General features: G+C 41.2%; 1 protein-coding gene across 1 annotated transcript; it reads right to left on the reverse strand.

Annotated features, from left to right (window-relative positions):
• Window positions 1-1,242: 1,242 nt before the first annotated feature.
• Window positions 1,243-26,371, reverse strand: ANKEF1 (ankyrin repeat and EF-hand domain containing 1). The gene is made up of 10 exons (XM_070732652.1): window positions 26,222-26,371; window positions 21,077-21,463; window positions 20,718-20,917; window positions 19,694-19,843; window positions 16,493-16,616; window positions 13,709-14,534; window positions 10,757-10,983; window positions 7,274-7,539; window positions 3,545-3,688; window positions 1,243-1,697 (listed from the first exon to the last, which is right to left on the reverse strand). Exons 2-10 carry the CDS (start codon window positions 21,420-21,422, stop codon window positions 1,536-1,538), a joined length of 2,445 nt encoding a protein of 814 aa, XP_070588753.1. The 5' UTR covers window positions 21,423-21,463; window positions 26,222-26,371; the 3' UTR covers window positions 1,243-1,535.

The raw sequence follows: 26,371 nt of genomic DNA on the forward strand, positions 1-26,371 counted from the left end.
CAAAAGGAAAAGTTGATTTATTTGACCGAGGTATCTATTTTATATATGTTGCCTCTGGTAATCCTTAATAGACTTTTGCAGGTAAGTATAGAATGACAAGGCTTTAAGGATACAAATCTGTTTACAAGTAAGAGATCGGATATATATATTTTTCTATATATTTTCTTTTTAATTCTTTAATTTTGCAGTTTTTTAAATCTTTTTAATTGTAATTTCTAATAAAATTACTACGGTACTTAGAAAAGAATGAGAAAGTGAATGTCTGAAAGTGAACCATAGATTCCGAGTCATAATAGAGGTTCACAAAATAAGTGCAAAAACAGAGCAAAGGCACTTGAGCTTAAAATAATTTTGGAAACTAGAAATGCTTAGTGATTTATTGAACAAGAGTGGAATATGATTAATGTTTTCCTCAGCTTCCGCACAATCATAAATGTGCTGGGTTTTTTTCAGCCCAACACTAAAGATGACTGTTGCAGAAACTTTGCCTTCATTTAGGTTTAATCCAGAAGGCAATTTGGGGGAAATGCCTTCATTTTCACTTGAAATGGTTTCTTCCTTCTCCTTTCCCCTAATGCTGAATTATGATCCCCAATAGTCCCGGCCTTAGCCATGCCACTAGAACTGCTGAAAGTTGTAATTCAGCAACATTTAGAAGGGTTTAGGGATTTACTCTAACAAAAAACTAATAATTGTGCATCTTATACCTAATCTTAATTTACTTCATTGCCAGTGGCAATTTAAAACATCAAGAGTAAGGCACAGGAAAGTACAGCATAAAAGAAATCATCTCAATTTGGTATGACTGTTACTGATAGCCATACTAAAAAAGTTGAAAATAAGCAATTTTTACCTCAGCCAGGACAGGCAATGAAGAACGTTTTCACTGTATCAATTGTCCCTAAACAACAGAACTCTCCTTCCCTAATAAATCTGTAACAATTTATTTGTTTACAAATAACTGGCACAGGGTTATGGTCAAAATCAATCTCTCTCCTGCATTGTTAAAACCAAACACCTTTCTTCCCTAAATTTACCTTAACAGAAACAAAAAGAACCCCCCTCTATCTTGCATTCTTCCAGGGTATGAATCTCAAGGGGAAATCCAGTGGATTTGCACAAATCCTTCAGCCACTCTAGATTTGAACTATCAGACACCTTATTCAGTCGCTCAGATTTATAGCACCAGAAATAATTCACTTCAATGAATCCTTTTTTTCTAAGGAATGAATTAAGATCTGATTGAACAGGAGAGATCAATTAGTTGTTTATTGGGGCTAATATACCAGCTCAGCCCAACAAGATTCAGTGCAGCATATTATAGGAAAAAATTGATTGTTTTTCAATTTTTAGACACAAAACCTGCTCTGGTTTAGGATGCCCTGTGCTGAACCCATGGAAGAAGAAAATAAAACTTTCACCATAATTAGGAAAAAAAAAACATGATTTAGGACTCTCCAAAGCATTTTTTCTTGAGGGGGGCTGTCCCCTCCCATTCCCTCTTTTATCAGATCCATGCAGAAACCACATCGTGATTAATGCAAAGCAGCGCTCTGTTGCAGCGTACGGACTTTCTCCATGAAATTCCTCTTAAAAGGCATCATGAAATCATCAAAGTCCACTTCATAAGTAAAACGCTGCCGACGTAATTCCCTCTTCTTGAGAAGATCTTTTGTGGTTGCTTCAGGACTCCAAGTCTTGAAAAAACAAAAGCAGTTCTTAATCAACATGCAGCATGGTATATTAAGGAATTGTATTGATCTGCTCTGAAAAAAGCAAAGGTATTGAGAATGTCCAAGAACAGTATTGGCGAACCTATGGCACGGGTGCCACAGGTGGCACACGAAGCCATATCTGCTGGCACGCAAGCCGTTGCCCTAAATCAAGTCCAATGTGCATGTGTGTGCCGGCTAGGTGATTTTTGGTCACACAGAGGCTCTGGGAGGGCGTTTTTTGCTTCCAGAGAGCCTCTGGAGAAAGGCAGTTTTGCTCTCTCCAGGATCCAGGGAAGCCTTTGGAGCCTGGGGAGGGTGAAACACAAGCCTACTGGGCACACCAGAAGTTGGGCAACAGGTCGTTTCCAGCCTCCACAGGGCCTCGGGGGGGGGAAGCTGTTTTCACCCTCCCGAGGCACTGAATTATAGCTGTGGGCACTCGCATATGCACGACAGTGTGGGCACATGCTCTTTCGGCATCCGAGTAAAAAAAGGTTCGCCATCACTGTCCTAGAATGACTGTCTGGAATTCTCAGTCTATTAGTATCAAACCTATCATGAAGAATATCGTTGGTGAGCATCAATACGGCAAGTGTGCTTGTCTCATTAACCAATTCTTGAACAGGCAATTTATAATATTGGCAGCATGTTATCAATAAACAGTAATGAATAATGGTTTGTAAATTATTTCTACTTCTTTATATTCAGTGTACTCAAAGCACTAACAATAGCACTTAAGACTTATATACAGCTCCAAAATGTTTTACAGCCTTCTCTAAGTGGTTTACAGAGTCAGCGTATTGCCCCCAACAATCTGGGTCCTCATTTTACTGACCTTGGAAGGATGGGAGGCTGAACCAGTAAGACTGAAACTGGATTCTAACCACTGTGCCACCATGACACAAGAAATATATTCAAGTATAGACAAGGTTATGAATGGGAGAAGGTATTTTCTTGATAAATTTTGAAGTCTTCTATCAATTTGGTATAGCCATCCTGGGCCCTATCGAATTTCTTCAAGGTCAAAACTTGATTTGATGATAATTATCAGACTATCCTTTCTGGAACGCCTTTCCCAGCAAACCACCTTAAGGAAAATCAACTATTCTGATTATCAGAAAGATTCCCATAGAACTGAGAATTTATTTATTTCATCAATGAAATGGATATGAATAAAAGGGAACATTATGACAGGGACAGTAGGCACGTTGGTGCACTTATGCACGCCCCTTGCAAACCAGTCTATTTCTGAAGTTATATTTTCTGCAATTGAGTCTGGAGCAGTTTACCTTAAGTTTGTGTCTATTGTGTGGTCATGTATTGTTGTGGTCGAAGCTGAAGGTAGGTTAAGAAAAAGTAAAGATGGTGGCTACAACTATGCAAATGGAACCCCATCTCCTTTTTTACATGTGTTTCATGGGTATCATACATAAAGGGAGCAAGAGCTTTGATTGTCTGTTATATCTACCATATTTACTGTTTTGCAGGCAGAATATTTTTTTATTATACCAATAGCTTGATAACAGTAAAAAGTTAGGATTTTAAACCTAGTTGGAACATATGGGAAATATAAACTGAATAGAACACAAGGAATACAATAATCTAAACTAGTAGATATGAGCACCCACCAGAAATATACTGCTCAAAAAATAAAGGGAATACTCAAATAACACATCCTAGATCTGAATGAATGAAATATTCTCATCGAAAACTTGGAGTTATATTCTGTTGTTTAAGTGTTCCCTTTATTTTTTTTGAGCAGTGTATATCCCATAAAATTTGGAACTCAGTGAATTATAACTCTCATCCTATTTTATAGTGGTACTTACTCTCTGTGGTGTGAAAGTGATATTAAGTTTCTTTGTAGCTCCTCTGGTTATCAAGGAATTCAGATAAACTACATTATCCTTGGTGGATTCCTTCACTTCTTCAAAGAGTGATTTCTCAACAATAGACTCAAGATGTTGTGCCATCTGAAATATACAATGTAAATTATATTGGGATTTTCAAGGCTTTATGCTGCTATATCTCTCTCTCTCTCCCTCTCCCTCCTGCCCCTCTCTCTTCAATTAAAAAGTTAAAGTCAAAGGCTGGCACTTGAGAAGGATGCTTTGATTTAAACTTTGATTATTCTTTTCATTATCAGGGAAAGGGAATAGAAGACCTGATGCCTTTAAAAGACCCTAGGTTCAATCACAGTAATCTTCAGATAATTGTGATGAAAAAAAGCAAACAGTCACCTCCATCCTACTTCAAATTCTTGAGAACAGTTGACAGACTTCTGGATGAACCAATGGCATTACTATGAATGAAGCAGTTTCCTATGACCCTCTTCCTTATTTTTTCCCTACTCATAAAGAAATTTCCCTTGTCATGCTATTCTTCAAAAACCCAAAGTTTTTGCTTTATTGGCGCGTGGTCTATTTAAACTCCCATGGGGCAGAGTTTATGGAGTCCCCTGTCCTACTTTCAAGCAGCATCACATGCTGAATTCAGCATGCAGAGATCCTTTTCTGTGGTGGTTTGTAGGGACTCAAGCAGAGAATAAAAATTATATTGTGGTCCTTCTGTGATTCATAAAGTTGCTCCAATGAGCATCAATTTGGGGGGCGGTGTTTCTGGTATACCCCAGTGGAAATCCCATGACATCGTACCAGAAATGAGTTCCCCTCCAGTCAACTTTCTCTTAAAGCAATATTTTTCAAACATTATGAAAAAGCAAATACAGTATGTCACAGAAGTGAGTACTGTCCCTCACATTTTGTAAATATTTAAGTATATCTTTTCATATGAGAACACTGAAGAAATGACATTTGGCTACAATGTAAAGTAGTGAATATACAGCTTGTATAACAGTGTAAATTAGCGCCGGCAGACTCACCAGCCGGTGCCTTTTGCAGGAGGGTCGGGACGGCACGGACACATGGCAGCCGCCATCTTGGATCTCGGCTGAAGTCTCGCGAGATTGCGAGACTTCGGCCGAGAATCAGGCCAGGGTGGCCTGATTGCTGACGTGTCCGGGCGGGGCTTCCCAGCCCTATAAAAGGGCGTGCAGGCCCGGGCTTGGCCTGTTCGCCCGGACCACGTCAGAAGAGCAGACACCCGCCCGCCCTCCCTATTTTGCAGTGTGCTGTTATGGGTCGCCCTAGGGGGCCGAATGGGAATTTTTTGCGGCTTGGCCTTTTAGCCGGGCCGTTTTTTCACCCATTCCACACTGGGGAAAGGGACATGCGGTTAGGGGGTGCTTGCACCTTTTTAGTCTAATTGGCTTACCTTTGGTCATTCGGGTAGGCAGGTTAGGGGCGGAAAACTGGGTGGTGGTTTAGCAACTGCGTGTTCTCCGTTGGGCATCTTTGGGGATGATTGACAGGTTCTCTCCAAGCTTGTGGTGGAAGCAACCTGAGCAGTTGGGGGGAACCTGTCTTTGGGTCCCGCACCTTTAAGTCCCCCGTTAGGGGTTAGCCGGCGGGACCCCCCTCATGCAAGGGCATGGCAGGATCTCAGGTGAGGGAGGGGTCCCTCACCTGGACTAGCATGGAGCTACGCCCATATGTTGCCCAGGAAGTTTATGTGACGTCATTTTCCGCCCCGGAAGCAATTGTTTGACCCTGCAGGTCCATTGTTTGGGTCATAATTAGATATGTTAATTTATGCTAATTTAGTGAATAAATTATGCTAATTTATTTTAATAAAAATGACCCAGTTTAAATCCAGCTCTTGTGTCCGTGTCATTACTCCGTCTCTTCTGCAAATGCTGTCCCCTCAAAATAACTCAAACACAGCCATTAATATCTAAACTGCTGGCAACAAAAGTGAGTAAAGTAAATGAGTACACCCCAGGTACCCAAATGGGGCCCAAGTAGCCATTTTTCTTCCCTGGTGTCATGTGACTCATTAGGTTTCAGGTGTGAAGAGGGAGCAGGTGTGTTAAATTTGGTGTTATTGATCGCACTCTCTCACTGAAAGTTCAACATGGTCACTGGTCACTGAAAGTTCAACATGGCACCTCATGACAATGAATCCTCTGAGGATCTGAAAAAATAAATTGTTGCTCTACATAAAGATTGCTTAGGCTATAAGAAAATTGCCAAGACCCCGAAACAGAATTGCAGCATGGTGGCCAAGACCATAAAGCAGTTTAACATGACCCACCTCTGTCGTCAGGCATGGGGGAATTGAAATTTCCCTTCCCCCCAGGCTTATAAAATTTATACATGGTATGCTTGCTTGTATGTATGTATGAGTGGTTCTTTAAATTGGGGTTTTTTAGATTGTTTTTTAATATTAGATTTGTTTATATTGTCTTTTTATATTGTTGTTAGCCGCCCCGAGTCTTCGGAGAGGGGCGGCATACAAATCTAATAAATAATAATAATAATAATAATAATAATAATAACAACAACAACAACAACAACATGTTCCACTCAGAACAGGCCTCGTCATGGTCGACCAAAGAAGTTAATTGCCCATGCTCAGCGTCATTTCCATAGGTTGGCTTTGGGAAATAGATATATGAGTGCTGCCAGCATTGCTCCATAGGTTGAAGGGGAGAGGGGTCAGCCTGCCAGTGCTCAGACCATACATTGCACACTGCATCAAACTGGTCTACAGGGCTGTCATCCCAGAAGGAAGCGTCTTCAAAAAATGATGCACAAGAAAGCCTGCAAATAGTTTGCTGCGGACAAGCAGACTAACGACATGGATTTCCAGAACCATGTCCTGTCATACGATGAGACCAAGATAAGCTTATTTGGTTCAGATGGTATCAAGTGTATGCGGCGGCAACCAGGTGAGGATTACAAAGACAAGTGTGTCTTGCCTACAGTCAAGCATGGTGGTGGAAATGTCATGGTCTGGGACTGCATGAATGCTGCCGGCACTGGGGAGCTACAATTCATTGAGAGAACCATGAATGCCAATATGTACTGTAACATACTGAAGCAGAGCATGATCACCTCCTTTCAGACTGCAGGGCAGGGCAGTATTCCAACATGATAATGACCCCAACCACATCTCCAAAGTGACCACTTCCTTGCTAAAGAAACTGAGGGTAAAGGTGATGGATTGGCCAAGCATGTCTCTAGATCTGGAGCATCTGCGAGGCATCCTGAAATGGAAGGTTGAGGTGCGCAAAGTCTCTAACATCTACCAATTCCATCGTCATGGAGGAGTTGAAAAGTACTCCAATGGCAACCTGTGAAGCTCTGGTGAACTCTATGCTCAAGAGGGTTAAGGCAGTGCTAGAAAATAATGATGGTCATACAAAATATTGACACTTTGGGCCCCATTTGGACATTATCACTTATGGATATAGTCACTTTTGTTGCCAGAAATGTAGACATTAATGGCTGTGTGTTGCGTTATTTTAAGGGGGCAGCACATTTACAATGTCATACAAGCTATATACTCCCTACTTCACACTGTGGCCAAGTGTCATTTCTTCAGTGTTGCCACATGAAAAGATATACTTAAATATTTACAAAATATGAGGGAGTGCACTCACTTCTCTGACATACCGTATATGAATGATTCAAGCCAAAGCATCTTGGTTATCATACCTCCTCTTTCATAGACTCCCTTGATTGTTCTTCAGACTTTGGCTTGGGAGCAGCTGAAGATGGAACCTGAGCTGGGACTTCTGATGGTGCTGGAGTAGGAGTAGCAGCAGCACTAGGGGCAGGGGCTTTAGCCTTGACCTTTTTTTTCCCTTTCTTCTTATCCCCTTTGACTTCTGCGGTTTGTGGCAAGCGGTCCAAGGTATCTTGAATGAAGTGGATCAGTCGGTTGTCTGCATAGGCCTTGGCAATTTCTAGTGAGTTTTGTCCTATTAAAATAAAACGTATGGTAAATACCGGAGCATTCTCAGCTTCTCTGTACATAGAACTGAGCAAATATTGTCCCTTTGCAGGATCTCTGGCTTAGACTTCATTCAGCTATTCCTACAACTATCTTCTCTTTGGTCTTCTACTATCATACCCTGACTTTCTGAACTCTGTTGAAAGTAACTCACCCTTCTGATGACTCGGAGTGGAATCTTTCCCTAAATTCCTATATTGTTTTCTTGTCCACCTGCAATCCAGCACAATTGCTTCCTTCTTTTGTTCAAATCTTAAATAGCTTTTATCTCATTGCTAAAGAATCTTGGCACATCCTTCCTATGAGATCCAGTCCTTCAGCTTCACCAACCTTGGCTTTCCTAAAGATGTCCTAGATGTCAGAAATATGTTAATTTCTGAAGGTAATATCACAATGAAATAAATGGTTGGTAACCATGGGGGAGGCTGATATAAGCATAATCAGCATTGCTAATTGTGATGCAATCTGATTGGCTGTATCCTTTAAAAGGAGGAATATCCTTGCATGGGTATGGTTTGTTATAGTGGGTGGTTTGTAGTTTAGTGGTTAGTGCTTAGTGGTTGCAGTGGTGGATTTAATAAGAGTTATATACTAGTATTGTATGATAGTTTATTTAGAGAAGCAGTTTGATAAAAGAGAAGTAAAATATATATTTTACAAGAAAGCCTGCTGCTGTGTTTCATTGAAGACTTCAATTAGGTTTAGTGGTTAACTATAGCTACTTGGTGGGTTAACTTCTGTGTGTGCAAAACTCTCTCTGCCCAACAGGTTATGGGCCCAGTACTGTTGTATATACTCCTGGTCAGTTGGAAGATGGCAAAGAGTTTGATGACTCTGATACAGATAGTGTTTATGAATTAGTGGCAAGTCCTCGGTTACAGGTGTCAGAACAGGTGGGAGGCCAGCCACAGGACGTTGCTATGAGTCCAGACTCCAGTGAAGAAGAGACAGATAATCGATGGTTAAATACACATTTTAGAAAGGTCCAAAGGCGCAGGGAACAAGTGTTAGGGAAATTAAGGGGAGGAACGGGTTAATTACTGAAGTGATTTATTTGTCACGCCCGGGTGCTAGCAGAGAAGAAGGGCGGAGTTTTCGATGTTGTAAATCCATCATGGACGTGTGCCGGTATGGCTACGAAGTAAGTTAGTTATTCTCTGCTATTTAACAGCAGTTCTTAGTGCTTTGAACTACGCTGCATAGACATAAATCTTAAGATAAGGGAGGAGGCCTGGAGGAATGCTTTGGTGTGCTATAATCATTAAGATAAGAGAGGAAGGAATTTGGCTGCCTGTAATGCATTTTGAATATGGAGGAGAGGAGAAATAAAGATGGAGTTTTTGTTTATGAAATCCTGCATTCAGTAAGCATTATTTCCAATTTAACTAAAGTTCTAACCAGAATCCAGAACAAGTACTAGTCAACACCACATATTTATATGACTCTGCTCCTTCTTCTTTGTTGCCTCTTATCCCTTCCAAAAACCTCCAGGCAATCACTCGAAAGCCTTTCTTTTGCCCATCTCCTTTGGAAACAAAATACTTTTTGTTTTTCAAAATGTAATTTTATTAAAGTGTGAAGGAGTGAAAAGCTGATCACTATAACTGAGCAGCTTCTGTACTGTCACAAGATACAGTAATACAGTATTGTCTTTTCAATAAATATGCTTGGATTTCTTATGGAAGCTGCACTAAGAAATCAGATTAGATTTCTGATAAGCATCTATTTAACCTCATCATTGTTTTATTTTCTTTGCCTCCTCAGAGGTACAAGAGAGATGATATTCTGTCTGTTGAACTTCAATTATTTAAATTGCACTGCAATTGATCGTACAGTATTTCATGTTAATATCTGAAGGTTTTCAATAGAATTCTCCACCACCACATTAAACATTACACTACGCAGGTAACTTTGGAAGAGGCTTTCGAAACGACATCAATGCTCTTTTTGTGAGGGAGGGCAGGAAAGCTCATCTGTCCCTGTGGCCTCAGCTGGACCCAGGGCTTTGCTCTTAAGAGAGTCTGTGAAGTTCAATGCTAAAGTATGTAAAAGGATTAATAACTCATTAAAATGAGCCGGTACAATGCAGTGGTTAAGTTGCTGGACTAGAAACATAGAAACGCAAGTGCCTGTCCTCTCTTAGGCATCAAAGCCTGCTGGTGACTTTGTGCAAGTCATTCCCTCTAAGCCTTGATCACTATCATGCACTGCGACAAGCTGGCTGAAAAATAAACCTCCCATTGCACCATGCATTGATGGCTTCCCTCTAAGAATTGCTGCGAGTACAGTGTAAAATGAGCAAATGTTACAACCAAGCAAGACAGACACTAGGAATAAATCAACAAGGCAGCTGGTTTAAAAATCAACTGGAAAGAAAAAAAATGAATAAAGCAAAACTTCAAGCCATCTATTTATTTTGTTAATCAATATTTTGAAAACCAATTATTTAGTTATTTAGTAAGGGAGAAAACTCTTCCTTTCTATTCTGTAGCTGCTTGTTCATCTACATTTTATCTCTTGGCCAATAATACTGTACATTGAGTAATACAGCTGCACCTCTATTTATGAACTTAATTTGTTCCGTGACCAGGTTCTTAAGTAGAAAAGTTTGTAAGGAGAAGCAATTTTTCCCATAGGAATAAATGCAAAAGCAAATAATGTGTGCTATTGGGGAAGCCACAGGGAGGGTGGAGGCCCTGTTTCCTCCCAGGGGTTTCCTAGAGAGGCCCCATGGAGGCTTCTCCCCACCTTTTCCGGCCCTGTTTCCTCCCAGGAGATTCCAAGAGAGGCTCCACACGGAGGCTTCTCCCTGCCTTTTCTGGTTACAGTTTCAGAGGCTCAGGTTTGTAAGTGGAAAATGGTTCTTGAGAAGAGGCAAAAAAATCTTGAACACCCATTCTTATCTAGAAAAGTTCGCAAGTAGAGCGTTTATAGGTAGAGGTACCACTGTAATAGCAATAGCAGTTAGACTTATATACCACTTCACAGTTACACAGTCAGCATATTGCCCCAACAATCTGGATGCTCATTTTACTGACCTCAGAAGGATGGAAGTCAATTTTGAGCCTGGTGAGATTTGAACTGCCAAATTGCAGGCAGCCAACACTAAGTAGAAGTATTCTGCAATACTGCATTCTAACCACTGCGCCAGCACAGCTGATAATTATAACCGTGCAAAACTTTACCTCTTCGGTTTGTCTTCTGCGCCTTAGCACCACTGTTAATTAAATACTGTACGGTGTCCAAGCGGCTGCTCTCAATACCCCTCATCAATGGGGTTGCATCATTGATTGAAATGGCATCTATTGTGGCACCAGCTTTGATAAGGAGTTCAGCAATGTCTTGCTGTCCTGCATGGCAGGCATGATGGAGAGGAGTCCACAGGAAATTGTCTGTGGTGTTCACACTTGCCCTGTATGTAAAGAAAATAAAAAATCTGTTCAAAGAACTACCTAGTTCTTTGTATCCTTCCACTGATTCTAGGCAATGGGATCTAGTATTAATGGACTAGGGACATGGCAAATTGCAGTTCTTAACTGAATTCTCTTCCTGTGTTGAAATAATGCCAAAACTCTAATCTCTCACCAGCGCAACCAATGGTGGGATTGAATTTTTTTTACTACCAGTTCTGTGGGCAAGGCTTGATGGGCGTGGCAGGGGAAGGATTCTGCAAAAATCGCCATTTCCTCCTGATCAGCAGGGACTCAGGAAGCAGAGAATAGATGGGGGTGGGGCAGGGGCGGGTTCCCCTTACCTTTCCTACCAGTACGCTGCATGTACATCGTGACGTTTTGCTCGCGCATGTCCCCTAGCACAATTTTGCTTCCGTGCATGGACATTTAGGAAATTAGGGGGGAAAAGATAGTGGTGTGCACTGATTTAGGAAATTAGGGGGGGAAATAAGGGAAATACACAGACCGGCAAAGACAACATTGCAGCTGTTGTGCCAAAATTGCCACCACTGGAGTGGCGCACCAGACTGCATTGGTAGGAATCTACCTCTGGGATGGGGGCCAGTCATAAGTGGTATTTATTACTACTACTCCTCAAAATTTCTCAAAAACTCAACATTTCCGCTACTGGTTCTTCAGAACTGGTCAGAATCTGCTGAAACCCACCTTTAATCCCAACCAAATTAACTGAGAAATGAAGGGGGGAATTGTTTTTTCTTTCTTCTGAAAGAATGAATCATTCAGTGAAAGCGACTGGCAATCGATTTGAGTCTGATTAAAACAACAAAAGTAATGGCAGCCAAGGTAAAGAAATGTATTGCAGTGTAGACTGCAGTTAACTGGATTACAGTACAGCATAAACTCTGTGGATTACAGTCTACTTTAGTCTATGAAGCTGTACTAAACTAAATAGGTAGGATCCTAAAGAGATGTGAGCCATGTTTTAAGGCTGCATAGAAAGCTTGCACCCAAATAGGCCTACTTTTATATATGATATTTGCTCAACTCCTTGTTTTCCCCAATCTTCCTGTCCAGTCTGAAAGGTAGCTGTACAGGCAGCCATGGTCCTAGTAAGGCTGGATTTAAGATCACAGGTAAAATTGTACTTAAACATTCAAGCAAATATGAGTACAGCACTGTTTGGATCTGCCCACTCAATCTGAAAAGACTAAAGAGCAAAGGGCAAGATATCTATGGAGATTCTCAGTCATCTAGGTCCTGGTTGCCCCAAAGATGCTTTTTCAAAAGGCAACTGGACTTCATTTTTTCCTTAAAGACATTTCACTTCTCATCCAAGAAGCGTCTAAGGGTCTGACCGGATGGCATGGAAGGATTTAAACTCTTTGTAGCCAGGGCTGAAGAAGCTTCTTAGATGAGAACAGATGGAAGATAAAGTTGGAAGGGACCTTGTAGGAAAGATTTAAATTCCTTGCTTTTCCAACCAGTTCTTTGTATTCTTCTTCTAACGACCAGACGGCTGCACGGAATATAAATCCTTCCATCCGCCACTATTCAGTCAGAACTGAAGAAGCTTCTTGGCTGAGAAGCAAAACTTCTTGAAGGCAAAAACAAAGTCCAATTGCCTTTTGAAAAAGCACCTTTTTGGGGACAAAGTGCAAGATGAGCAAATTGAAAAGCCACTGAAAGCAGGACCAATCCATATCGTACTAGCCTCTACCTGAATTCAAACCCTCACTCCTAGAGATAGAAACATAACCAGGACTGAAAAAAAATAAGGCCTTTAGTTATTTTAGTAGGTTTTGAGGATGAGTTGGTTGTTGGACTCATCCTTCGTTACTTACTCAGACAATTACTCTTTAAAACGTATTACCACCTTTTTTTTCTTTCTGCTAGATCCTAGATCTTATTTATTTTGCCACACTATTTTAATTCACTTTCAGGGAACAGGAGAACTACTGATCTAGAGGTTGTCAGGAGTTTGACTTCCCCCCCCCCCAAAAGAATGTTTTTCCATAGTTCCCATCACTGCAAAGGGATGCTTGTAGAAAAAAGCAACTACAGACATGACAGTAAATAAATGCAGCAAACTACTTTGACTGGCAAAAACTCTGATGTCTTCTAATATTGAACTAAATGACAAATCTGTCAAGCAGAAAATAAGAAAGGCCAGTATGTTCAACAAAATATCACCACTTTACCAGACGCCATGCCTGTTTCTATAGAACTCTACCCCTCTCATCTTGGTTTTGCATTCTTGGCTTTCCTCCGTAACAGTTATGGCCACTAACTAGGATAGACTTGCAGTTCAATAGGGAACCAAACAAGTTTCAGAATAGAGTAGAATAGAGAAGAGAACAGCAGGGCAGAGCAGAACAGAACAGAATAGAATAGTCCAAGTGTGATTGGACACACAAGAAATTTGTCTTGGTGCATATGCTCTCAGTGTGCATAAAAGAAAAGATACATTTGTCAAGAATCATGAGGTACAACACTTAATGATTGTCATGGGGTCAAATAAGCAAACAGGAAACAATCAATATTAATATAAATCGTAATGATACAAATATGCTCTATCCAAAATAAAATCCCACGATGCCCTGGTCATCACATGGTCATCACCTCATCTTAGAAACCTACCACTAACTCAACCGTTGTTTTTTTAGGGGCGGGTATGAAATTCTATTCTTGTATTCCTAGCAAGCTACTAAAAAAAGGTTAGCTCACCCCTTTTCGAGAAGGAATTGTACTGTTTCTACGTTGCCACTTGCACAGGCAGCCATCAAGGGAGTCTTAAAGAAATGGTCCCTGATGTCTACCGGCACCCCTGCCTCGAATGCTTTCTTTATAGACGAAAGGTCCCCCTCTTTGGCAAGATAATTGATCTTGGCATAGTTCTTTGGTGGGTCTTCAATGTACCACCAGGAATCATCCTGCAATGGATGTTCCGGAGGGTGATCCCGATTAAACCGTGTGCAGTCAGTTACATTTTGATAAGTTTCAATCATGTATTCTGGGGGTCCCCCATCTGTCCGACGAGGGCGAGTGCTCTCTGGAATGACACAGATTGGCATTGGCATGGCAAATTTTCCTTTTCTGCCTTTTGCTTTCTTGGCCTTCTTCTTCTTTGGGCCATAACTCGAAAGGAGGAAAGGCTTCTGCAAGTACCGGTTGCCCTTCAGAAATTCTTCAATGTTAACTCCTGCGTGACGTGTTTTCTCATGAAGGTGAGCTATTGCATGTAGCTGCTCTGGCTCAATAAATGGATACCTTTCCTCAATAATGGATACAAAATCGTCCTTGCTCACAGTCCCATCCCCTCGATCATATCCCTCAAATGTTTCACGAAGGGTCGCCTGATTTTCTCCAGACCAATCATGCAACCTGATAGCCCAGGGTGGATTGGGGTCCTTAAGGCCAGGTTTAGGTTTGGCAAATTTGGCATATCGCCGCTCAATTTTACGTATCTCCTTTGCAGCTGCTTTGGACCCCGCTTCTTTAGCAACCTGCCTTGGTACCTTCTTCTCTAAGTTTCTCCAAGTAGGATCACAACCTACAAATTTAGAAGAAATACATTGAAAACAAATTGTGGTTGGAGAACAGGAATAGTGTGAATGAGTGGTTCTCAACCTGTGGTCCATGCACCTATGGGAAAGGCATGATGTCATCACAGGGGGACTGCGAAGGCTTGAAGAAATTTTATGATTTAAATCTTAAGTCTTGGTAGTCTGGGGCATGGTCTGTGCCCATTACAAAAGGTATTGAAAGGAGGTTCATTGTGAAGAAAAGGTTGAGAACCACTGGTGTAAATGATTCTTAAAACAAAGAGCAGCGAACATTACAACTGGTAAGTTTCTGTACTGGCTGTCTATTGCTTACCGGTGAAATTATTAAGGTAGAACGTTGCAGACACAATATCATCATTACTGTATTTTATATGGAACCCTCACCCTGATATGCAGGATCCTGGCTTACATGACAGTTATAGGTAGAAAAGATTTGCTTCTGTATGTATCATTAAGCTAACATCATCAAGAGAACAGGTAGTAACCTTGAACACTCACCTGGTAAACCTTCCTGACAAAATATAACCTAAACAGAACAAATGTGTTGGATCCAAATCAAGACTCAATTAGCTTGTTGTTAAGATATTCATGAACTGGGAGAGCCATGTTAACAAGGTTAGGCAATGAATAGCCATAGCAACTAAGTCCACCAATGGGAGCTAACTACTTCTGAGTCTGTGCAGAGAATCAAAACTGAATACTTAAGCTTAAGGCTGGGCATGGCTCAGTCCACTCTGTTCTCTCAGTCTGTTCTGAACTCTGCTGAAATGAAACTGTTCTCTGCTGTATGTAACTACTTGAAGAAATAATCTGCTAATGGTATTGTAAATTCATATGTTATTATGTTTATAAAAGAAGATATTGAATCCAGCTAAATCAGTCATCTCTGTGTGCTTCTGGTTTTGATTTTTGCAACAAACTCTCTCTCTCTCTCTCTCTCTCTCTCTCTCTCTCTCTCTCTCTCTCTCTCTCTCTCTCTCTCTCTCTCTCTCTCTCTCTCTGTGTGTGTGTACATATACATTTATTAGGTTTATACCTGGCCTTTTTATCTGTATTTGCAAAGCAGATTTTAAAAATACACAATATAAAACATGATGTTAAAAGCAATAAATTAACAAAAAATATGTTCGTAGAGAGACATTTTTGCAATTGTTGTAAACATTAAAGAATGGAGCATGTTGTGGTTAGCTCTGGCCCAGCTCCTGCCCCAAGGAATGTGCAGGTGGATGTGGGGGAAACATCGACATGCCGCAGGCCTGTTTTGCTCCCGATGGAATCTGCCGACGAAGCCTCCTCTGACCAAGGAAGCATGAGTGACAGGGAAGAGGGGAGTTTGGCAGACAGCCCAGGGGGAGATCAATCATCTGTATCATCCCTGGATTCTGAACAAGAATTAATGACACATCCATGCATGCGTAGATGATGCATAGGAGACAACAACTGAAGGATTATTACAAGAGAAAATGAGGCCACCTGTGGTTGGGTGGGGCTGCTGTAATTAGTGCTACAGATAAAAGTGCAGCCGGGTGTTTTAGCCTCATGGCAGTTTATCTGATTGTTTCGTCAAGATCGTGGACTTTAGAATTGGACTCAATTTCCCAGTTATTGGGTGAGCAATTGGATTGCATTTAACCTGTGCCTTGTGTGTACCAGAAAATCCCTTTGACATTTAAAAAGGGAGCTGTTTCTGTTTTTCTGTTTGTAAAAACTTTTGGGTTTTCCTTTTATCGTGTGGTGTGTGTCTTCCTGGACTAATTACCCTGTAATTACGGGCGGTTGAAACACGCTGGCAGAACAGAGCGGAACACACTGATCTCAGAGAAAGCAATATAAACCTGAGGAGGAGGAGGACATAAGTTTCTGAAAACATCATGGCTCCAAAGGACTGCTCCTCTACTCTGAGTTTACTTTAGAGGCTCTTCATTCTCCAACATTTATCATTTACCTCTTTGACCAATAAACCTGCAGCACTCGGCAAAACCTCCGGCAGCAGCATAATGAAGAGGTGTATTTCCATTCATGGCTATAAGGCCCACATCTCCATTGTAAGCAGAAATAATCTTCAGAATCTGGGGAAGCAAACCCATGCTATTAAATGCAAAAAGCAAAAAACGCGGACGCTAATAGCATCCATCAAATTGAGTTTATTTTGAGCTGCGGCAAATACAGACGACGTCACTGAAACAGTTTAAAAACTACTACTGTCACTATAACATGGAATAATAGTGATTAAGATAGGTGACTGTATATTGGCATGCAGCCAACATTCCTACATGGTAATCCTTTTACCGAAGGAGAAAGGGGTTTTTGTTTTGTTTTATTTTTGTTCTGTCTTTTCGGTTAAAACTGTATTTTTATATTTATTGTGCATTTTTAGAAGAGGATACGTTTGATTTTCTCGGTTCTAGGGGCTGTAAAAAAAGAAGCATAGATAGGGTATGAGAGACCTACCTTGCTTGCCTTAAGAGAAGTTCTTCATGAAATGGACATTTGCACTGTGTGCATGAGCTGAGAGAAGCAAAAACACTGGTTTCCAAAGCTCTTATTCTTATTCCAATCAAACACACAAGCCTTGAATTATTTGAATAGTTTTGAATTAGAATGATCACATCTTTTAGAACTTAAACTCCAGTCAGTTGAATCCCAGGAGAACCTTGCCTGCCAGATATCTAATTTCCAATAAATTACTGCACGAATATGAACCTGTCTCTGCAAATCGGCCTTCTTCTTATTTACTTTTGGAGCTTTGCAGATATAAAGGTGCTAAACCTTGTGCGGTCCTATAGTCAAGGCCAATTGCAAAGCTCTATTTTAAGAGCGTGCATAAATGCACCATTGTTCCTACCGTCCTTGTCCTACTACCCTATTATCCTCTTTTATCATGACTTTTTACTTATTTTATGTTTATACAAACTACTTTCCTTCACCTGAAAGGGGAGACATGATCGAAATATGTTAAAGAGTTAAATAAAGTTCAGGAGGGAAGTGTTTTTAATAGGAAAGTGAACACAGGAGCAAGAGGGCACAATCTGAGGTTAGTTGGGGGAAAGATCAGAAGCAATATGAGAAAATATTATTTAACTGAAAGAGTAGAAGATGCTTGGAACAAACTCCTAGCAGACGTGGTTGGTAAATCCACAGTAACTGAATTTAAACATGTCTGGGGTAAACATGTATCCATCCTAAGATAAAATACAGGAAATAGTATAAGGGCAGACTAGATGGGCGATGAGGTCTTTTTCTGCTGTCAATCTTCTGTTTTACAAATAAATAAATAAAATAAGAGCCTGCAAGCAGTTCAACTGAACATGCTGGATATAAATCAGCCAGCATGCTATTTCTTTTAACATATGTTTAAGGGGTGAGGAAGGATAAATAGCAGCAATAAGGAATGCTGAAGCCCAAACTAATAGATACAAAATTGGCTTCTCCCCATGCCTCACAACTGTTCCACTTTGAGTTGAAAATCATTGATCTAAGCAAACTTAAAACAGGCAGACAAACAAGTGAGGTTTTTCCTGAGGGATTCGCTTGGGACAAATCCCTGGCATAGCAACCTTAAATCTTAATGAAGCGAATCCTCAGAGTGGAGGCTTCTGAACAAAGCAGCAGGAAATATTTAAACATTTAAACAGATACATTTCTCAGCAAAGACTGCAGAAGAGAAATCAATTTCACAGGATGACAGAATGGCAAACACAACCCCAAGCAGTAATTCTCCATCACATTTTCTTCTTCCTTCCATCAAATGAGATTCTGGAAATGCATTAGCATAGCACGAGGATGAAAATTTTGTCTTTATGTTGGAAATGTAAAAAAAACCAGGGAACATATTATCATATGTGGTGGACCTGTACATACGCCCAAAAGTTCTGGACACAAATTAAAAGAATAATGGACCGAGTCATATTGACAAAGATCATAATTAAACCAGAGTTATTTCTTCTGGGCATTTTTAGACAGAAATTAAGTAAAGAAGACAGATACCTCACTATTCAAATACTAACGGCCGCTAGACTAACTTATGCACAACATTGGAAAAAAGAAGACATCCCGACAAATCTAACTATCATTAGTAAAATTATGGAATGCGCAGAACTAACAAAATTAACAATGGAAATTGAAAACAAAAATGATTCAGAGTTCTACAAGGCTTAGGAGAAATGGTTCAGATGGCTATCCAACTCTAAAGATGACAAACCGAAAAATAATCAAAATCGCTTAACATAAACTAAAATCAAGATACGTATAACCAAAAAAACGGACCAAAAATAATTCAATCCCTATCTGAGTTCAATCCATTTGATAACTACTAGAAATGTACTAATATCACAACTTACGATAAACTTTCACTAACAAAAACAACAAATATAATTCATCTAAGTCGTCACAACTCAAACGCCTGCTTGTTTGCAGGTAATATTTCTTACTTTCCTATTTCTCTTCTCTTTCTTTCTTTCTCTCTCTCTCTCTCTTTTTCTCTCTTTTTTCTCCCTTTTTATCGTTTATTTTCCCACATTATTGTTGGGTTACCAAATACTACAGCTATAAGATATTTAAACAAGGACTCTCAATACGAAATATTTACATATGGACAAATATCTGAAATGTATATACAATAATATATATAAGCTGTGATATAATAATACTGTTTACCCCACTCCCTTCCTACCTTCTTTTTTCTGTATCCCCCTTTCCCTTTCCCCCCGTTTTATTCCTTTTTGTATAAATTAATAAAGTTTTTGTTTTTTTTTTAAAGAAAATTTTGTCTGTTCTGCTACCAGGAGGAGGAAAAACTAGCGAATGGTCGACTTAAGGTCTTACAATGTTGTGTATTTCTGTAAATCACATTTATGGAGACAACTGGGAAAATTCAATTCAGAGCTGCCATTTCTTGACAGCAACCTTGCTACGTACGGTCCTTCCCCAGTTCAAATATTTTATCCATTTCTGGGCCTATAATCACTTTCACATTTCCCCACCTACTCTATGGCCCATGTTTTAGGACAGCCTCCCCATAGTACCAATCCTCAGAAAAATCCAGTATCCCAGAATTCCCTTTCTAGTGACAGCTGATTATTAGTAATTAACCAAGAGACATCCTTGTTTGGGTACCTTTGCTTCTGACAGCATCAAGAAAGAATACCTCAAAAAACCCTCCTTTGGCAGCAAAATGGGCAGCATGGTGTCGCTCGTTGTCAAAAACATTAACATTCCCACCTCTCTCCAGGATACCCCGGACCACCTCTAAAACCCCTTCTCTTGCTGCTTCCATCAAGGCAGTGCGGCCTGTTGCCTGCAAAATCAGAGAGACGTGGTTATAGATTTTTCCGAAATTCAAGGTGGACAGAAAAGCAAGCAAGATTCTATTGATAAAACCATTTGCAGAGATTCAGAATTGCCCCAAAAAAGAGTGAGCTTGTTTTTCTCTTTTCATCTATAAAAAGAGGTGACATTTTGACCTGGATCAATTGCTATCCAGCTACAAGCTGGGATCCTAGCAGGAAGTGTATCATAGCTATAGGAACTTTCTTTCCTTAGATTTCTCAGTTGGTTACATCCAGGAGACCAAGCTGCATAGACACATTCGGTCTAAGATATTTTACAAATCAAAATGGCTCTTAACTTTATGGTAGCCTGATGTATTTGCTTCCCAAATGCTAAGGAATTGATTCTGCTTTACACGTGGGAACATTATACGCAAGAACGTTTACATTACATCTTTGCAATGTAAAATGGCAGCAGTCCTGAATTCTACCACTGCAGAGTACACAAAATGATTCTGAATGTGTTGCTATTTCATTCCAAGCACTCCACTTAAGGTGGGTAGATTACCAAAAACGACATTAAGAATTTTGGATCATGTAAAACAATTGGGGCATGATTGGAACCTGCACACAAGGACGAACAAGAGCATTTCTTGCTTTGTTTTCTATGATACGCTGATGTATTTTGGGAAACCTGTGTTGGATGAGCTGACAGGGGCTGACTTTTATAAAATAGAGCCTGCTACATTCTCCTGTTTTTTTTAAAGTTGTTGTATTGTGTTTTAAAGAAATCTAGCCTCTGGTTAATGAGTTCCCCTTCCAATCAGTCCAACAGACTGAACAAAACGACTTTATGTCAGAAGTGCGCAAAGTACCCACTTAAAATGTTAAGAATGATCTTACTGGGTTTGTTGAATTGGGGTCTGCTCCTCTTTCCAAAAATGTCATACATATATCTTTGATCTCGTGGGCTTGCTCACAGGCTTGTACGAAAACTGGCTTCCCCTCCAAAGCACAGTTGTTTACATCTGCTCCAAATTCGAGAACCATCTGAACACACCGGGCATGCCGTTTGGTGGGCAGAATGCAATAAAACAGCACACCTGGAAAGAGCACATAGCACTATGGCTGAACAAGCAAACACCCACCAAGTTGAACACAGCTACCAACCACTAAGGGAATAATTGAAACATTCCTCTGATCTTCCTGAAAACCCACTTCCCCCACCACCAACAACCAAAAGGATACGGGATTCATCTTACCTTTTCCTTCTGCATCCACCATTGTCATATCGGCCTCAGCCTGAACTAACACATCCAAGGCCAAGTCATGGCCAAGTTCTGCCGCTTTCATCGAAGGGGTGCGCCCCATTCGATCTTGGACATCAGGGTGAGCCCCGAGCTCCAAAAGAAAGTTGCACATGTCAATGTCATTGGCCACGCAAGCCAAGTGAAGGGCACTGTCTCCATTTTCTGGCTCAGTGAAATTGATGAGGTCAGGGTATCCAAGCTTGGTGAGCTTTTCAATCTGTTTCTTGTCCTTCTGGCGAACACACTGAAGGACTTTGTAGATCTGGAGGTTTTCAAGCCTCTTGTCAGCCAAAGCCATTTTCAATATCCCGAAGAAAACTCTCCCTTTATAGAAGGATCCTGAGCAAAGAAAAAGAAAAAGTAAACAACCATAAAAAGGGTCAATCAGTTCATTCTAAATTTTTCACGTTTCATATTTATGGTCCTTTTGCTAGCTAACAATATTTGTGAAGGGCAATTTTCATTCAGTGGATTCAGAATGGCATACTGGTTGGGCAGGGAAAAATGCTTTGGAGTGTGCTGTATTCCTCGAATCTACAACACTTTAAACTAAAAAAGTATGTTTTACTGGGAAAAGTCTACAACTCCATATTATGGGTCCCCAAACTTGCCAGCTTTAAGACTTGTGGACTTCAACTCTCATAATTCTCCAGCTGGCTGGAGAATTATGGAGTTGAAGTCCACAAGTCTTAAAGTTGCCAAGTTTGAAGACCTCTGCTGTAAAGAGTTGCCAATAGATGTTAGTTTTGTATCCATGCACACTTTGAAGCATCTTTTCCCCTCTGACCAGAAGCACTGCTCAGCCCCACAAAAGGTTCAAGAAATGACTTTACAGCCTTACCCGGATATTGTCCTGGTATTTCCTTCCCTCCTGGGGCATACAAGGATGCAACAAAAGAAGAGTGAGTTTAAGGTAAATCAGTTCCCTTTTTGTATACCCTAGTTCTAGTGTCAGAAAAGATCAAAGACATCAAGCCACTGTCCGAGAATCGCCAAAACACTGTGGGATTGCTAGGTTCTCATTGAATTTATTAATTAAATAAGAATACATGGCATTGCTAGCAAGAAAAAGCTTTGCCAGTCATTTAGTCCCATTTAGAACTTCATAACAATACCGCAATAGCAACAGCACTCTTGTTATTTGTACCATTTCATAGTGCTTTACAGCCCTCTCTGAGCAGTTTACAAAATTAGCATATTGTCCCCAACAATCGGGGTCCTCATTTTATCAGCCTTGAAAGGCTGGAAGGCTGAGTGAGTCCTGTCAGAAAAAGGCACCCTGTATATGTCTGATAAAGTCAACCTAACAAAATAAGGATAAAGCTGAACTTAAGTAACGCTATGGAATTTTTCTAAATAAAGGGTTGTGGAGTAAGGCTTTCTAACAAATAAACACTACATGTAGAACTAAGGATGGATGTGAGAAAGGCTGTGTGTCAACTCAGGTTTGTCCCCAAAAGATTTGTTGGTGACACCTACAAATGTGTTGTTCCATCTTAAAGCAGGTGTGATTCCCCCCCTTGTGCTGCCATAATGCTCCCTAACTTCCTGATCAACTTTAGTGCCATAGCTATAGATGCCATAGCTCTATAATATCTTAACTGTGTTGGCACTTAATTATTTCTGAAACACTTAGGCCTCACACATATTTGTGAAGCCTCTGCGGTACTCCCAGTTCAAATTTGTCATGCTCAAAAAAGAGAGAGAGGCTAGTTTGCACATCTTCTGTGCATTGGCTATTCAAATGGTCTCACAGAAATACCATGAATTAATAATATATCTCCCCCTCTCCCATGATGTAGAAACCATGAATCTGACAGCATATGCTATTGCATTCTATAGCTCAAGTCACGTAGCCAATAGCCGCTACTGTGGCTATCACTTTTACTTTTTATTAACATCACAGTAGTTATAATGGCCGAGGAACTCTGGGAATTGAAGTCCACAAGTCTTAAAGTTGTCAAGGTTGGCGACCCCTGCTCTAAAAGGCATAAGATGGAGAGAAAACATAATTCAAACTATGCTCCTTATTCACCAGAGAGTAGCAATAATATAGATGTTAACAGATGCTTTCTACTTCCAAGTTGTTGTTTTTCTCTCCCAGTCCAGTTCCTATTAGCATCTTACCTTATTGTCATTGACCAATTATCTGGTCCCTTGCCGGATGTGTATATTTTCAAACTGTAAATTTGTGTGGAAGAGAGTAATAATTAAGTTTCACCAAGGTCATACCTATCAATTCCCAGACCTCCAAATCTGAGTTCTTATTTTGGATGGCGGTTTTGGTGGGGTTGTTATTGTTTTCAATCTAATCTGTTCTACTCATTTTTAAAAACCAGCTTAACCATTGACATAACTTTTCAGTAGGAAGTCAAACTAGAGAAAGACTCCTTGAGAAGCTTAAGGAAGTCTGAACTCTGCTCAAATACGCAAGAAAAGATCAGATTTTTAGAATAGTCATTGATGTCTAGACCAGCGTTTCCCAACCGGTGTGGCGCGGCACACTACACAGCCAGGGGTGCCGCCAAGCTCCTAGGGAAAAAGGAGAGCTTAAGGAGAGCCCTGCCCAGCTGGAGATTCCCTGGCAGCACCAGGTAGAAGCCGGCAATGCAGCACCCTTTTCCAGTGCCGCGCAAGGAGCTGGGCGTTGGAGTTTGGGGTGGGGAGCGATAAAAGTGCGGAGGCCGGCGCCGCGGCTGCCCCCACCCCCTAGTGCCTCTGTTCCCCTCGCGCCCCTGGCTTCTCGCCGCTGACGCACGCACGCACGCACGCTCGATCTGCCCCTTTCTCCAGCTCCTCAGGCGAGCGCTCGGAGAAAACCTTCTCACATCGGAGGTCGGAGAAGGTTCTTTGGAACATCGGGGGTGCGTGCGCGCGCGCGCCCTATCCCCCAGCCAGCCTACCCGGAAAAGCTTTGCCGGCCTCCGCAGAGAAGGAAGAGAGAGAACAAGAGAGAGAAAGAAAGGAAGAGAGAGAAAGAGATAGCAAGAGAGACAGAATGAGAGAGAGAGAGAAAGAAAAAGAAAGAAAGAGACAGCAAGAGGGGGGAAGGAGGGAGAGAGAAAGAGAGCCAAAGAGAGAGGAAGGAAGGAAGAGAGAAAGAAAGAGATAGCAAGAGACACAGAATGAGAGAGAGAGAGAAAGAGAAAGAAAGAGACAGCAAGAGGGGGGAAGGAGGGAGAGAGAAAGAGAGCCAAAGAGAGAGGAAGGAAGGAAGGAAGGAAGAGAGAAAGAAAGAGATAGCAAGAGAGACAGAATGAGAGAGAGAGAGAAAGAGAAAGAAAGAAAGAGACAGCAAGAGGGGGGAAGGAGGGAAAGAGAAAGAGCAAAAGAGAGAGGAAGGAAGAGAGAAAGAAAGAGATAGTAAGAGAGACAGAATGAGAGAGAGAAAGAAAGGAAAGAAAGAAAGACAGAAAGAGGGGGGAAGGAGGGAGAGAGAAAGAGCAAAAGAGAGAGAGGAAGGAAGGGAGAAAGAAAGGGATGGAGAGAGAGAGAGAAAGAGGGAGGGAGAGAAAGAGGGAGGGAGAGAGAAATAGAGCGAAAGGGAGAAAGAGAGATTTTTTTTGTCCAAACGTTTTTGCGGCCCCCCCCCCTCAATGTTCCCCAGGATTTTGAAAATGTGAATAATGTGCCGCGGCTCAAAAAAGGTTGGGAAACACTGGTCTAGACAACAACTGAAAAAAGATTCAGTCTATCTTCTAGTCTTTCATCTCCTATCTACATCAGGAAATAAATGACCTGAGACCACTGATCAATCTACTCTATAACAAGTAGGGGTAATCACATACTTCAATGTATTGTCTTCAATGCCTGTTGTCATGCTGCCTTCAACTGAATTCAATTCCAAATAAGCGGAATGTAGAATGCAGCTCCAGAGATTCCAAAGCCTTTTTTTTTTGCCATTCCACAACTTAGAGCCCAGGAAAACAAAACAGAGGCATCTAAATAAATTCAGATTGAGCTGAGGTGGTGCAGTGGGTACAGTGCAGTACTGCAGGCCACTCAAGCTGACTGTAGATCTGTAGGTCAGCGGTTCAAATCTTACCACCAGCTCAAGGTTGACTCAGCCTTCCATCCTTCTGAGGTGAGTAAAATGAGGACTTGGGATTGTGGGAGCAATATGCTGGCTCTGTGTTTAAGAAGTGCTATTGCTAACATGCTGTTATGCCCTTTGTTAAAAGGGCACTATAAATAAATGTGTTGTTGTTGTTGTTGTTGTTATTATTAGTATTATTATTATTATTATTATTATTAGTATTATTATTATTATTATTATTATTATTATTATTATTATTATTATTACTATTTTCATACACACCCATTAATCCCAGGCATGTCAACTGAACCCTGCAAAGCAAGCTTGTTTTAAAAATCCAACATCATAAACAACGCTTTCATATGATGGGGCAAGCATCCTAAAACAGTTTTGCGTTCACTTACATGTTGCCGCCTAATAAGGCAGGCTGTTCATACAACAATGCCCGAGAATGCCTGCATTTCCACCCTGTATTACACAACTGAGTAGGACCCTGGGAAATTTTAAAAGGATGAAGCAGGATGTGTTGTTGTGAGCAAGAGTTCACTCATTTGCTGAATGCAAGTACACAGAATAACAAAGTTGGAAAGGACCTTGGAGGTCTTATAGTCCAACGCCTTGCTTAGGCAGGAAAGCCAATAGCACTCAGACAAATGCTTGTCTAATCACTTCTTCAAAACTTCCAGCGCTGGAGCATCCACAATTTCTGGAGGCAAGTGGTTCCACTGATTAACTGCTACCAGCTACCTGACACAACTGCCCCCCCTCCCATACAAAAGCCATATGCCAAAATCCATCCTTCACCATCACCAGAGGGGACTGGGGAACAGGCACCAGCGTGCAGAGACATATCTAATCCTTTAGCACCCACCTGATGGTCTCCTCATTTCCCCCCCCCCCCCCCGCCTGATGTGGAGACCTTGTCTAGACCCTAGACCCCTCAGGAGGGCGCCCTGTTGGAGAAGCACATGGATGACATCATCCAAGTCACGGTCCTTGTTGCACCGTTTCGTTTTCCTCCGCTAGCATTTCGTTTCACCTGCACCCAAGCCAGCTTTTACCTGCAAACTCGACGATGCTCCAGGAGAGCAGGACGACTCGCCGTAGCGCATGACTCCGTCCAAAGACCCCCAGCGCGGAGAGCCAAGGCTGTTTTCCCGGCGGCGGCGACAACAACCGGAGCCACGCAACCCGGAGGATTCAGGCGAAAA

Source organism: Erythrolamprus reginae, chromosome 1 (genome assembly GCF_031021105.1).
Source record: "Erythrolamprus reginae isolate rEryReg1 chromosome 1, rEryReg1.hap1, whole genome shotgun sequence".
Taxonomy (NCBI): domain Eukaryota; kingdom Metazoa; phylum Chordata; class Lepidosauria; order Squamata; family Dipsadidae; genus Erythrolamprus; species Erythrolamprus reginae.

Coding starts and splice junctions, on each gene's coding strand:
- ANKEF1 (XM_070732652.1), bottom strand. CDS start 21,422: ATGGCTTTGGCTGACAAGAGGCTTGAAAACCTCCAGATCTACAAAGTC. Junction 20,918..21,076: donor GGTGGATGCAGAAGGAAAAG/GTAAGATGAATC, acceptor TGCTCTTTCCAG/GTGTGCTGTTTTATTGCATT. Junction 10,984..13,708: donor CAATTCCTTCTCGAAAAGGG/GTGAGCTAACCT, acceptor CTTTACATACAG/GGCAAGTGTGAACACCACAG.